This window comes from Cygnus olor, chromosome 1, assembly GCF_009769625.2.
Source record: "Cygnus olor isolate bCygOlo1 chromosome 1, bCygOlo1.pri.v2, whole genome shotgun sequence".
Lineage (NCBI taxonomy): Eukaryota > Metazoa > Chordata > Aves > Anseriformes > Anatidae > Cygnus > Cygnus olor.
The window spans coordinates 144254999-144270060 of NC_049169.1; the positions used below are offsets into that span (position 1 = coordinate 144254999).

General features: G+C 46.3%; 1 protein-coding gene across 11 annotated transcripts in view; it reads left to right on the forward strand.

Moving 5' to 3' along the window:
• LIMS1 (LIM zinc finger domain containing 1) overlaps nucleotides 1–15062 on the forward strand; it is a 66681-nt gene that overhangs the window by 20193 nt on the left and 31426 nt on the right. The window contains exon 1 of one of the 11 annotated variants that reach the window (XM_040552245.1): nucleotides 1511–1529. The exons of 6 other annotated variants lie outside the window; for them this stretch is intronic. Coding sequence is in view for 2 of the 5 variants with exons in the window: in XM_040551658.1 (XP_040407592.1) it covers nucleotides 14111–14217 (107 nt within the window). In the remaining 3 variants the exon portion in view is untranslated. Of the gene's footprint in view, nucleotides 1–1510; nucleotides 1530–2953; nucleotides 3018–3916; nucleotides 6459–11427; nucleotides 11447–13680; nucleotides 14218–15062 lie in introns of those variants that run through there. 4 more of the 11 variants (XM_040552552.1, XM_040551735.1, XM_040552325.1 and 1 more) reach the window with 4 other exon arrangements.

A 15062-nucleotide genomic window follows, 5' to 3' on the forward strand; every position in this document is an offset into this window, starting at 1 on the left:
GTAGTACAGAGACCACTGTAATGCTTGTTAGTGATGCTTTTTGAGAGCCCATATAAAAGGCCCCAGAGGGCTAGCAGAAGAGTGAATGCATGATTTATACTTGAAAAAGGTGGCAAAAATAGACTGCTGGAGGATTTAAGACCAGTAAGCCTAACTTTGATCCCTAGCAATGTATGGCTATGGTTAATGCTCAGTATATAAATACTAAGAGAATAGTACAGTATTTAAAAAGAAGCGTGGATTTCTAAGAACAGATGAATTCAAAGCAGTCAGTATTCCAGCTCTGACAGGTGACCTTGCATAGGGAGTAGAGGGGAGGGAATGAATGAGGTCTGTCAGTGGATGCTGGCTTGCACAAAATTGCACCAGCAGGCAAGAGAGAAGTATTCCAGAGCCGTCGTGGTTAGCTTTGTTGGAGCACAAGCCTTGCAGCTTCTCCTGCTTCTTGTATATACCCATCCTTTCCTGCCACTGCTTTGTCACTGTCCTGTGCCATTTGCCGAAGTTCCACTGCTACCACCTCACCTTCCTTCATCTTCCCCTTCCGAGATGTGTCGGTTTGGACTCCAGGCTGGGCCTCACCGCTGCGGGCTGCATTTTGTAGGGAAGCACTTTTCATTTAGGAAATGATCGTCTAGGTGAAGTTGCCAGAAGGAAGTCGTACATATGCTAGAAAAAAGATAATAGCATTTGATCAGGAATTCTTGTTATGACACAAAGCCACCAGCAGACCCTACCCAACAGGACCTTACAGGAGTTCCTCCTTTCCCACTGGCATTCAATAACTCGATCAGCGACCCGGACACAGCCTGTGAAGTCTGCAGGTGCCCTTGACTTGGAGGGGTAGCAGCAGCCTCGGGGGGCACAGGAGAGGCATTCAGAGTGGTCGTGGCAGGCTGGAGAGAGGTTCACAACGAAGAGGCTGAAGTGTCACAAAGAGAAGTGCTAAGAGAAGCACTCGTGAAGGAGAATTCAAACGGCCGTGGCATGCTGAAAAGGGATCTGGAGGGTGTATTGAAAGGACCTAGCATTATGATGTACTTGCACTGAAAAGCAGATCGTCTTTTGGAAATGTTGTGTGTAAAAAACAAAGGGTGGTCGACCTAGATTTGTTTGAAAGGGCTCTGTATTCATTACTGAGACAGCCTGAGAGCAGTCGTGCCAGAGGAGGACAACAGAGAGGCCTTGTTAAAGCCTAGAAAGCACTCGGGAAAGACCGGAGAGAGCGCAGCACCCGCTAGTTGGTGCACTCTGCTTTACTGAAACCCGGGAATAGGGCTGCTTCCACGGACGGCAGATCTATTTTGGTTATGAGTTAATGTGTCTGCAGTCTCCGTGAGCGAATTAGGAGGAACGTGATAGGCCTACCCGGGAGTTAGAGTCGCTCTTCTCACCGAACAGCGTTGCCTCCTCCTGTGTGCCCGTCCACCAGAAAGGAGATGGTGCGGCCGGGTGGGGAGGTGCAGTCAGAGGAGGCGAAGTGGGACGCTGCCCCGACGTGCCCCTGCTGCGTGCATCGGTGCGGGATGGTAAGTGCCCACGGCCGTGCTGCCTGCATGCGACAGGTACGTGTGCCTCCCCATGTGTCAGGATCACGAGGAACAATCCAGCCATGCCGGGCAGCTATAGCCCCGCTGTTTGTCTTCCCCCATCACATACTGCAGAGGAGGCAGGAGGTAAGAAAAGCAGTGATGATCTCTTCCCTTTCTGGCCCTGAGGATCCTGGCCTTTTAGGGTCTGGTTGATGCAGCCCTGGGCACTGTAAGGGGAATTATAACAGTAAGCAGGACCACGGGCAGATTCAAAGTAGGCAGCTGGATGAACATGCCTTCGGGGATTCAAAACCGGTGAGTAGCATTCATTAGCTTTGGGGCAAATTCTGTGGTTTCACTGCCCTGCTCAACAGGGGAAATGCCGCTTTCACATCTTCCAGGAGTATGCTGGTGGAAAGGTCAAGCTTCTCTCCTGTTATTCCCATTCATGTTAGAGAAGAGGAAGCTTTTGACAGCTCCCAACACCGAATACTTGCTCAGCGTCATGATGTGATGGGAAAGCAGCGGGCAGGGCAGGGCAGGGCAGGACTGAGGAGAAGGGGAGTGCAGCCCGCAGCGGTGCGCAGCTCTCCAGCTCCATCTGCGGGGAGTTCTGCGGGGTGCAGGGATGGGGTCACCCCCCACCTCAGGGGAGATGCCTTAAAGCTGCCGGGCAGGGACCTGGTTGGGACGAAGCCAAAGCTGTCAGGAAGCACAGGGTGGGTTTGGTGCGAAGCACACGAGGGAGGTGACAAGCTGTGGTTCAGCTCTGTGGCAGATCTTGTCATCGCAGTGGGTGCAGGGACAGCTCTGTGACTTCTTGTGAGCCCCGGGTTTCAACTGCCTCGTGTTGGCAGGGGGAGGGGTGCAGCTCACGTTCAGATGACTTCGGAAATGCGTGGAAGACATCTTCTAATGGCAAGGGGAAGCACGTCACTGATTAATGGGGAAGGATGATTGCAAACCTTGAGAGGACTGGGATCAGAAGGTCCTGAAAAGGTGCAAAATACTGTTTTTACAGAGTTGCCCTTGGTTCCAGGATTCCCGTGGCTGTGGCGTACCGTCCGAGGAGGGGTCACCTCCTGCCAGCACCCCAGCTGAGGGAGCTTCTCACTTTAGATGAAATGGAGAGGTGCTTCTTGCCTGCTCCCTCTTCTGTCCCTTTTGCTGAGAGTGGCACATATCCCTCCCTTGCTCTGCACCAGCTGAATTCACTAACCACCTCCCCCCACAACAAAAAGGTCATCTTCTGGTCGGTTGCATCAGCTCGGAGAGAGCTCTGGTGAGAGCAAGAGATGGCCCGAAGGAGGGCACTGCTCCCTGCAGCTGGGGTTGGAGGTGAGGAAGGAGCATTGTGGTTGCGGGAGGAAGAGCGGGGGAACCTAAGAAAAGGAACCAGACTTTGCCCTTTCAGTGGTGAGCTCCTAGATCAGCCCAGTCATCTCATGTCTACACCCTCCGCAGACTGGAACAGCTGAGACGTGAGTAAGTGCTTCCTTCTGCCTTGCTCGGTGAGCGGTGACCCCTCGGGGTGGCAGGCCAGGCAGCTGCAGGGTGCGACTGTCTGCCTTCTCCGCCAGCCCCTGGCAATGCCAGCACCTCCGAGAGCTCCTGGTGGGGAGCTGCCCAAACTGCCCGCAGCAGGGAGGAGGGCACAGACCTGTCCTGGAGCTGCAGGGCATTCCGGAGCAGCCGTGAGGACCTGCTGCTGCTCTGGTTCAAAGAGCAAAGGGAAATCCCATGGGAAACGTGGGACTGAAGCAGTTCCCTCCCATAGGCAACCGTTGCTTTACAACGCCGGCCTAATTCCAGGCCTAGCCCGTGCTCAGCCCATGTCCTCTCCCTTGGGGGCTGCCACCCCATCTTCTGCTGGTGCTGGAAGCTCAGTGCCAGGACCTCACGAGGTTGTCTGGGGTGGTTGGAGTGGCTCCGTGCTGCACTTCCCCATTATGGCTCGTCTGCGCAAGCGGAGACCGCAGAGACAGGGCAGTGCACGTTAGCAAGGGCTGGCCTTGTCCCGCTCTCTGCTGTAACGTCGTTTGCAAGTTTTCTTTCAGCACAGCGTTTTGGCTTGGTTATACAATAGGACCACCTACTCTGAAGTAAACAAAACTGAAAAATCGTGTTTACCCAGGCCTAATTCCTTAATAAATGACTCAGACTCGTTTTTTTTTTTTTTAAAGTGTTAATTTAAAAGTTAACGCGTGTTTTCCTAGTTCCCTTTTAACAGATGCTTATTGGCATTTTCCATGTAGTCACGCAGCTTTTACAGTCACCATGAATCAACCAACTGTCCTTGGCTTCCTTTGAAAGTGGGCCTGCTGGCATACGAGCGATATATGAAATAATACGCACTGGAATAGCAAGTGGCCTCTCTTTCATTCCGCACTGCAGCAGCTTTATTGTGATTTTTTTTTGTATCCTCAGGAACAAACCGCGCTTACCTTGACATTTGCCGTGCTGCTTTTGAGAGACAAAGCTGCGGTGCATTCTTTCTCCTAGTCTGGTAAACTGTCTGGTGATAAATTTAATACAACTTCGCTGCTGTTTCTGTGCTTGCGGGACTTCACAGGAAGAGATAAGAAGTTCAAATGAGGAAGCACTATGCGGCGTTATAGGAAACATCAGCTTGGAAAGATAACTTACATTGTTAATTTGTCCAGAGAAAAGGGTTACTGATAAGGTTAAGTGGCCTAAAGACAGAAATAGCAAGAAGGAGAGTGTAGAGAAACATAGTGGAGAAGAAAAAGCAAATTTAGTATCTGTTGTTATGGAATAGTATTATTTGGTGCATACAATCAAAATAATCGGGAAAGGTTAATGAGATAAATGCATTTTCTGACAAAAAGCTTGCAAGAAGGCCCTAAAAGGCAAGGCATTGTGCAACAGACTTCAGAGATGCATTGAATATTGCAGATAAATACATTACAGATAAATAAACTAAGTACAGTTTTAAATATCCAAATAGATCTGATTTCTGCAGTACCCTTAGTGGCACTGTCAAATCCCAGCACAAATGTTGTGTCTCAGAGCAGCACATCAGTTTCTCCATTAAATGCTGCTGAAAATCAGAAGCTGGCCCTGCTGAGTTTCTCTGCTTTCAAGAATCAAGGGCAAGTATTCATGTTTTCCCATGCTGTATTTGCTTTTAACTTCTGTTTTGTAAAACAAGCACTAATCTGAAAAGGACAGGAATGTTAGAGGTCTTCTCCATAAACACACAAATTGATAAATACCCTTCTGAGCGGTCAAGAAAAGAACAGCAATTTTCTTGAATTCCTTTATAAACTCTACAAGAATATTTTGCAACCCCTATTGTCAGTATGTGGTTGAATAGTGTGAGGAGGGTTAGATACTTGTGGTTAGAAGATATGAAACCTTTAGAAACTGTTTGACTTGCTCTGTCCAATCCACTGTTAAATGGAAGAAAGCTACCTTAAGCAGATTGTATAATATATGAAAACTGCATCTTCATAGTTTGTTCTCTGTAAGCAGGCCACAAGTCACTTCATTAAGAGCATGCAGTGGAAAATGCTGCTCGGTAGATCTCCTCTTGCATATGTCCTGAAGCCATACTGCTGTGTGAGTCAAGCTCGGGGGAAGTTCTGCGCAGATGCATGTCCTGCGTGTCCCCTGTGGAGGCTGTGGCCTCGTGAACCTTCCCCGTACGCAGTTTTTGCCACCTCGCTTCTCCATCCCCATCACTGGCAGCTGCACTTGACAGAGCTCTGGTTGTACAGCAGGTGGCAGGGGAATGTTGTGTGTCTTGGGGGTACTGCTACTTTGACCTGTAAAAGATTGCCTGGGGTCTCTGAAGTGGTGTCAGCAAGATTCAGGTTGCTTTAGGAAAACTGAATTTGGGCTTGTGTCAGCACAACAGAGATGCAGCTCAGCTACTGTTCAGCCATGTAGGTTGATGACAGTAAGCTGCTCTAGGAGGCGGTGGTTGTTTTCCATTCTCGGTTAGTCCTTGCCCGGTGCTGAGGCTGGCAGAGAAGGTGGTCTTCCAAGAGATGGAGAGTGAAGCTGTCTGCCTTCATCTCAGAAAAGAAGAAGGTCAAAGGGTTTTCCCCATTTTGAAGCAGGTGGGAGGGTGGGGAGAGAAGGTCTCTCCTTCCCTTTGACGTTAGTAGAGGTGTTTGTGGTGTAGGGTGCCTCTGTGCTGCTGTTCAGTGCTCACCTGTGACCTCAGGTGTTGCTCTTCCCAACTGGGGACCTGTGGCTCTCTCATATTCCTTGAGATTTCTGGATTTTTGCACAGTGTTGTTGCCTGTTCCTTTGCTTTTTGACTCCTGAGTGAGGAGACCCTTGAAGACAACCATGCAGCAGACGTGGGCCCCTTCTGAAACCCTGTGCTGGAATCAGCCACAGTTCACCCTCTAAGCATGAGCTGATCAACCTGAGGACTGCTGTGAGGGCATAAAAAACCACAAGTTAAGGTAAACCACAGAAGGGACGGAAGTTATCGCATTCATGTTCAGTCCCTGGAGCATCAGGAAACATAGAAGATGAGAACACCTCAATGATCCCAAGAAGTGGACCTACAGCTGTTGGCTGTTCCCTCTCCAGGCTTTAGTACTTTTGTCATTTTAAAAATACAGGTGATAAAATTAAAGCTATACTTTTTCTTTCAGGGAGATGATTTGCTTCCTTCTCTCTCCTTGGTTGTTTTCAGATGGACAATTTGCGCGATGGATTTTGTGGAGCCTAAACTGTGAACTTTGATGTATTTGTTGTCCTCTTCGCTGCATCACATTTTTTTTACAGGGTGAAAGAAGGAAGTGGTTTGCTAAGTCACTTTTTTTTATCACAACTACCAGTAATAACCACAGGGAAAATGTGCAAACAGTGAGTATTCACTGTAAAGCTATATATGGGAAAGGCTGCTTATTGTGAACCTGCTGCCGGCGAGGATACACCCTGTTAGTAAGTGTCCACCTGTACGTACTTGGGTCTGTCTCTGCTTTTTGCTGGAACGCAAGCCACGCTGTTTTTAGAGCCAAAAGTTTGGCTTTTGTTGCTTGTGGGGAAATTCTGAGCAGGAGCCATGTATGGGAACAGTGATAAATGAAATTAGGAAGAGGATAAGTAATAGTTTAGCTTGCTGGGTTGCCCTTCTACTAAAAGCGAGTGGCACTGTTAATAGAGGTTTGGACAGAGTCCTTTGGCGTTCTTGAAATGTAGGGAGGTGTCGTGGTGTCCCCAGTACACTTTTTGCTGTTGCTCATCTGGAAGGTTTTTAGGGAAACCGTTTTGTCCTCATGCAGGCTCGCAGAAAGAGGATTCAGGGTTGGTTTGCAGATATACGCCATCCCTAACCGTGCTGAGCAGTGGGGTGCTTGGTAGTGCCGATCGGGATGGTGGAGGGGACGTGTTTTGGGAAGACAGCACAGACTAGCTGAACCCGAAAGTGTAATTTCAGTGGAAAGAATGGATTTGTCCCACCTGGTACCGAAATTTTTCCCTCTGGTGCAATTTGAGGGAGTTCTTTATGTTCAAAAGTCAGTCACTTTGCCAGTGAAGCAAACCTCAGGTTTGGTGCTTTTTAGGTTTAAGACATTTGCTCTAATATAGAAGTCTTAAGGATGTTTTTCATGTGCTTTAAAATGCTTTGAAAAGTCTGTATGAGGTTATATTTTTATTTTCTCTGCTGAATCTAAAAGTGATTTTCGCAGTATTAAAGGGCAAGTTTTTCATAATTTTCAGGATTAATTAGTTTTGTTTCTTTCACGCTGTGAATTTATTTTTCTGTATGGAATTTTTTGCATGGATACAGGTTACAAGTTTTAATAACCTTGAAACCAAAATGTATATAGTTAAAAATTAAGATTTTCATGAGTGACTGAAAATTGCACCTTACCTATCTATGTTTCTTAAGTCTTTACATACATTCAACTTTATTTTTCTAGACACGAGCTATGTTGTATGTTCCGCCTTAAAGAGTATATTATTTTTTATTTCTGAAATTATTGTACTATTTATCTCTGACCTTTTAAAGGTGACGTGGTTGGTTCATTAGTGCAGTAATAATCTGTAAGGAACCTCTGCTTTCTGCCTTTCTTGGAAATGCCAGAGTAGAAGACTGCTTCCTGGTATGCCTGATCTGCTGTGCTGCCTAGAGGGTTTCTCCGTGCTCCTTGCCTTGTTTTTTGGGAAATAACGCTCTCTCTGTGAAATGGCCTTGTAATATGTTTACAAACATACCACAACGAATATCCTAGCTTCTTCTGAGCTGCTAAATCGACAAGCCCTGCTTTGTACAGCAGTACTGCGTAATTTCACCTTCTCATCCTTCTTCTGACCCCGGTTCCTCCCAGGAGCCCAGGGATGGATTGTCTCTTGAAAACCCCATTGCTCGCGGCCATGACGAAGCTTCAGCTCTCTTTGTTGCTTTGGTGGTCATCATCTGGTCGTGTGCCGTGTGGTGGTAGTGGTGTCTTCAAGCATGTCCGTGTTGTGAGGGCCACCAGGAGCTCTTCTGTCCTTCTCAAAGGGAGCATGCAATCTTCCGCCTTTGCCAGTTTCCTTTCATTTCAGTGTAAAAGTTACGAAATCTTGATGAGAACTTTGTCTTTCTCTGCTTTCAATGCAGCATTAGTCATCTGAAAATAATTTGTTAGACGGAAATCAAAGGGGCGAGGAGAATTCATTACTGGGCAATCAAAAGAGGAAGCAGTTTTTAGGCAGCTGTCTTTTTGTTCACATTTATTTAACCTCGGTTGGTGGTATTTTGGAGAAAAATTAAGAAATCCTAACGCTCCCATTCTTTCAGCGAAGGGGAAAAGTCAGCCTGGGGCCTGCTTTGAGATCTCCCCCTCACTGTCCCACAAAACCAGGTCTTGTTAGATGCCCTCCTGGAGCAGATCAACTGACCCTTCTGTGGCTCTCAAGGGTCTCGCTGGCTTTTGGGGCACAAAACCAGCCATCAGCAAAGTGCTGAAACACGGAGTGCTTCCTTCACTTGCCACCCATTTTATGGTTCTACTTTTGCTGTCTTTTTTTTGTTGTTGTTGAGGCTTTCTTGGCCTTTTGTAGTGTGTACCTGGGGAACCAGCTGGCTCCAGGGGCTTTAAACCCCATTTTCGGGGGTGTTTTATCTCATTACAATTCATGAGACGTTCTGGATAGATCTACAGTAGTAGGGTGCTGGTGGAAGACAACTTGTTTAAAAATATGACTTCTCAGGTTGTCCTCCTGAGAAGGTTTGAAAATCTCTTTTGGGAAGAGGCTTCTAATACTGAGACTGTAAAATATTTCTGAAGGGAAGGTTCTCTTTCTAGAAATGTAGATTCGGAATTGCTTGTGTGCCTTACCTGTGTTTTTCCACATATCTCAGGCTATTAAAATGGATTAAAATCCTGAATTTGCTGGCTTTGTCACCCTCACCTCCCTATCTTTTGGGGTTTTGTCTTTTTTTAAGATGTTTATCCCATGGGGTTCAGGGTCCATGTGAGTATTTATATCCATCTGAACCCTTCAACCGCTTTCCGGTTTGTTTATCACTCTTCTTTGAGAGGCTTATTTACAAACAGCAGGGAAGACTGATTCATGCTGTGTCGCATGTTTTCCGTGCACTGTTACTCATGCATTGATCACCAACTGATTAATAGCATACATTTCTGGTTATAATACTAACCTGCATCTTAAGCTGCTGGTCTGTCATTCCCTTCTGTTCTCAACTTGGCCCCAGTGTGAATTACTAAAGTGAATTTGGGTTAATAAACAGATCCCTCTGGCTGGAGAGAGAAATGCTGGAACTGAGCAAGAAGGCAGCGTTTTCCCAGCAGAGGGAGTTATTGTTAAGCACATCCTCAAGCAGATTTCCACTTGCTGGAGAAAAATAAGTGTTTTGCAGCTGAATGTTATGCATTCTTTGGGCAGAAGGTCAGGGGGTGGCAGAGCTCGGAGGAGGCAGCCGAAAGAACTTGATTCGCATCCAGATGGAGAAAAGGTTTTTCCCACGCTTGCCCTTACACCACGCTTGCACATCACCATGTAGTTCTTTATGTTACTCAGACGTAGAAGAGGTTAAGGTAAGCCAGCAGCTGTTGGCAAATCGTGGCAGTAGCACTTGATCACTGGACATAAATCCATAGCAGTGCTTTGCAGTGTATGTGGTAAAGCACCTCAGCTCCTAGTGCCATCCACAGATTAAATATGGATGCTTTGGGATTGATTGATTGCTAAGTGGAGCAGGGCAAGAGACATCAAAACAGATGTGGGAGTCCCATTAGGCACGAGGAAGGAAACATGTAATTAGTTAATTATTTAGCTCCTTGAATCAACCATTTAGGCTCCTGTGAAGCTTTGAAATTTTCCTTTCAAGGTTCACGTACATAGATCTGTGGCTTGATTTCTCTCTGCTCCTTTCCTTTTATCTTCATCTGCTCCAGCAGTGACCCAAGGCATTCTTTGTCGCCTGAGGCTCACCACCCCGGTGTCATTCAACACCTCACTTGCTGCTGGCGCATCACAAAATTTGCTGCCTCCTACAAACCTACCAGAAGAGTTGTCTCCATCTTCCTTCGCTTGCTGCCAGGATGCTTCCCGCTGACCTGCAAAGTGGGGCCTGATGCTGGCTTTGCCACTGGCACCGTTCTCTCCATGGACAGCAAACCGTGAGCAGAGCCGCCTCTTCTGTCTGTGGGAAGGCTCTCCAAGGAAAAGCATGGGAGGGAGAGTAGTTTTTAATTTATTTTTTTTTAATTTTGGCTTTAAAGAGTGTTTTTCTTCCAGACCTAGTGAGAAATAGTTGAAAGCCAACACTCTGGACATGTTACTTTTGAGAGACTCACCTCAGCGATAAGCTGGGCCAGCAATGGGGATGGAGAAATGATAAGAGGTGGAAAAATGTGCCCTTTCTCCTGTCCCCACTGCTGGCACCTTTTAACTGTGGGTGCTCTACAGGCATCTGTGTGCCCTTCTCCTGATGCTCTTTGGATTTATTTTTTTGACCTTTCGTGCTGCCTTGTAAACAGCTTTTTCTATCACTTCGAAAATCTTCAAACTAAATTTAATTGAAGTCGGGTCGTCTGTTCAGAGTTAAAAAAAAAAAAAAAAAAAACAAGACTGTGCCACTGGAGCGGAAAAAAGAAGATCAATAACGTTAATAAAGGCTTCTCTGTGTGAAATGAGAATGCTAAGACCTTGCCTTTCCTAATCTCTGTAGTTAACGTGTGTTCTCTGCAAATGAGAATTCACGAGGAAATGCACTGAATTAGAAGTACGTTTGAAAAAATTGTTATTATTCCTAAATCCACAATATGGGTTTTACCATCATAGATTGTCCCTATGAACATAGTGAAAAGTGACGAGTCATAGTCTGTCTTAAATGATTTTTAATTTGCAGAATTCTGCTGAATACCCACAGTCCCCAAAGCAATAGCACTTGCTTGGAATTTTGAGCGATGTTTCAAAACACTTGCAAGCAAAAACACTTGCAAAACACTTTTCAGGCATGAGATATCAGTGAAATTCAGGCTTGACATATCAAGATAAATGCCTTGTAGGACTGAAGTGAAAACTCAAGTGTGACCCTTGTAACACATAACAAAAAGTCATTCATAGCTTGGGATGGATGAAGGACTTGCGTATAGTTTCAGTTTAGGTTCTGTCTTTTGGTACTTAGACGCAGATGAATATTTTCCTCTAACAAAACATTGACAGCATTGTGCTTATCAACCAGATTGCAGCAGCGACATAAGCAGAACTTTTTCTTTGGGGGAGGGAGGAAGGCCGGTTGCATGAGTGAAGAGGCATACACTCAGAAATGAAGGATGAATCTTCAAAGTGCAGAACATGAAAGGAGGCTGTGTGTTGCTGGTAACAAGAGGAGCTGTGGCAACTTGGCTGGTCCTCAAAAATTCTCCTGGAATGTGAAAGATCCAAGTAGCCCCATCCTATGCAGGAGGAATGTAAGAATGTAATCTCTTAAAACTGAATTATAAACAGGAGATAGAGGCTAGAAGGTAAGAGAAGGCTGGGGGAGCAGGAGGCACTCGCCTGGGAAATTCTTCCTGCAGAGCTAGCTCCGTCTGAGTCGCTTTCGGGAAACCTTTCAGCAAGTTACTGGAGAAAAGTCATTTGCATTCTCCAGCACCTCTTTGACAACCACCCTTACAACATGTATTTGATATTCAGAACTTAACAGTTGAGTAATTTAAGATCTGAAATCTTGTCTCTCGTGAGAATTGGTGTAGGATCCCATGGGGCAGAAAAGGAATTCTGCTTGGATTTCTTCTTGCAGACAGCTAGTAGCTTATCTTCAAGTCTTCCAAAAAGAAAGTCTTTTCTAAAGCAGCTTAGACCCCTGTCGAGGCTTGCTGAAGAAGCCAGTTAAAAATGCATGCTGTGGAGTTGCCTACCACATCTGTTTTAAAAAATAACAATCTTGCCCTCCTTTAGATTGAGGCGGATTTGATATCAAGCAGCTCTGTAACAAACAATTCAGTTTTGTGCCTGGACTTCTTGTATTCCTTTAATATATATGCTCTCTCTGCTGGTATAGATTTTAAATTTTAATAATATCAGTTTGGTGCAAGTGAGGTTTCAAAGCACATTTTGGTAAAAGCTGATGTCCTGTAGGCTATGCAGCCTCAGTGGCTGTCCACGCAGATAAACACGAATTTTAACACTGCTTCACACTAATGCAACTTGCAGCAAAGCCAGGGAAGATTTTTCTGTTAATTTTTGATGGACTCATATCATGATTAATACGAAAGTACACTGAAGAAACTGCTACTGTAGTCAATAAAATGTTATGAAGAAATTTAGGTAATAGTTGAATTTTATTAGTTTATGAAGAGCTCTTCCATAGCAAAAACCTACTCTGTCTTCACTTTTTAGGTTGTTATTATCTAAAATTGTTTGGACAAAGATCTATCTTTGCTACACTGGTATTTAAAGCACAGTAAAAACTGTTGATAACGTGTAAATGTTGCTGTGCCACGGGCATCTGTCATCCGCCGTCCTGAACATCCGCCTGTAACAGCATTAACTTTTCACTGAGTCACTGACTGACTGCAGGGAACTGTCATTTAATTATGTTTAAGCTCATCCTATTGTGCATTGAGAAGTAATTTTAAGTGCTTTGTTCGAAACTGGAATGCGGCGTGTTTAGGCAAATATTGTGACCGTTCCTTCTCATTTTCTGAGGACAAGAGTATGGATATATAGCTCTTGTTGACACTTCAATGTGTGCAGCCTTCTAACATCATATAAATCACTTGGGATCTCTCTAACTATCATCTATTTGGCATGTTATATGATTCCAGAGTAATTTCTATTATTTTTCCATTGTGTGATGTTTTATATTATATTTTGATGACATTCCAGACTGACATTGAAAATATTATATAAAATTCCTGGGCTGGCGTTCTGTCTGGTAATCTTGACAAAACTGATAACAAGTGACATACTCATTAGTACACACTTTGCACTTCTCCGTTACATGAATTACAGTAATGCTTTCTTGTGTGTATTCCGCTACAAAATAAGCACTTTAACAATAAACTATGAGATTCACACCATATAGATCTTGTTTCCTGTCCTGGTCAAAACACTCATTGCGAATTGTTAGGTTTCTCTGCTTTTATTAAATGGGAGTTGATTTGAAAAACCCAACCCTTCTCCTCCCCCACACTCATCACAGAAGTGAATACGGTGAATTCAGGGTTTATATGTGCCAAGAATAAAGTCAAAGAAGCTTCGATTTTTTTTTTTAAATAGGAGTAAGGTTCTTTGAAACCTCCTTCTCAGTCAAATGAAGACTTTTATTACTAACCGAGATGAGGCACGCAGCTTGCAAATCTCTGCTAGTCACCTTCCTGTCTCACAGGAAACCTTCAACATTTTCATTCCTGCTTTGCAAGCGACACAGGACGCTCCATCACTGCAAAATGTGACAAATAGCTGTCGGTTACGTTCTGGTAGCTAGGAGTAGGGGAGAAAAACGAAAAAAAAAGCTATTGTCTGACAAGCACAGTGTTGCTGTGTTTCCAAAAGAGTATTTTAGTGCTGATTTCTGAAGTTTCCTTGCCGCACAGTTTTTGCTGGATTAATCTCTGTGCTGGGGTTTGCTGGCATGCTTGAGTAGCTCCGCACTTTTATAGCACTAATGAGTTCCTTTGTGTCGTAAATTACAGTGGGGAAGACTTTTTAGCTCATTACAGCCCGGTGGATTTTCTTTTTTGGCTAATTCCAGCCAGGTCTGGAAGGGCTGCGCCGTTCGCACGGCGCACACCGGAGTCGCTCCTGTCCGGGTCGGAGCAAAGCAAAGCCCCTTGGGGCGCCCGGTGAGCTTGTCACGGCCATCCCCGAGGTGTGATAAAGTGATCAAGGAAACGTGGTGCCCTGCAGGAGGGTGTGTACCTATGAGGAACAGGAAGCCGAGCGGCGGCTGCCTGCCTGCGGAGGTTCACGGCTCCGGCGGGCGCAGGTGTGCAGGCGCCGAGCCTCTTCTCTCCGGGCATCTTGGCAGCGACATCTGGAAGGGGGGGAATCCAACCCGAAGCCAACCCCCCACCCTTACCGCCACCACCAAAAGGAAGAAAAAGCAACAAACCTCCAGGTAGAGGAATATGACGGCCTTGCAGCTGAAAGAGCTGTCACAGTCGGGTCTGTACAGGAGGAGACGGGATCGTCCGGATAGCGTGGGGCAGCCCGCCTGGCAGGAGGAGAAGCTGAGGTGAGTGTGGGCCCATGGGCAGAGCCAGCTGGCGACGGCGTCGGGGCTTCCAGAGAGCAAAATGCCAGCGCTGCTCTGCACATGTGCTGAGAAACAGCCCCGAAGCACTCGGGGAAAAGGCACAGGAGGGACGAGAGGGGACACGCAGGGTCCTGGTGATGGAGTGCCTCCTGTCCGGGCACGGGGCGGGCGGCTGCGGGATGGCGTCGGCTGGCAGGAGGGAGCCAGAAGTTGTCACCTCACGGCCTGGCCCGGTGTGGTGTGAAGCCCATTTTGGCACCATGCTGGGGAGAACAGAGGGGTTGGGCAGCTCCCCAGGGCTTGGGGAGGTTGGGGTCCTTGGTTGTGGAGGTGAAGAAGGCGGCCTGGGCCTGACCTCGGGGCAGGAAGGGCAACAGAAAATCGGAAAGCCGCTCGGTCGGTCGTTGGCTGGGCTTATCGCACGGTGCTACCCGCCTCGTGAACCAGCGCGGGGAATTTTCACAAAGCCTCTGCTCGGAGCAGAAAGGGTGAGGGGTTGTATATAACGTGAGCAAGTGAAAATGTGAGGTTGATTTTCTTTTTAATTCCACCCCCCCCCCCCCCCCCCCCGCAAAAGCCGTCTGCTACCACTTCAGGCTCCCCGGAAAAGGATTCTTGTGTAAATGCTAACAAAAGCATCGTTGGAGAGGAAGCACTTCCTATCCCCTAATGCCTTTTCTTTGGGTTTATTTATAGATTATTTTTCGTTGTTGATACTCATGCATCACATTGGAAGGGTTTGTAACTTATATGGGTTTTGGTACTGCACTCTCATTACCCCAATTAGCAGTTCCAGAAGGACAGGTAGTCAGGTTTGGGGGATT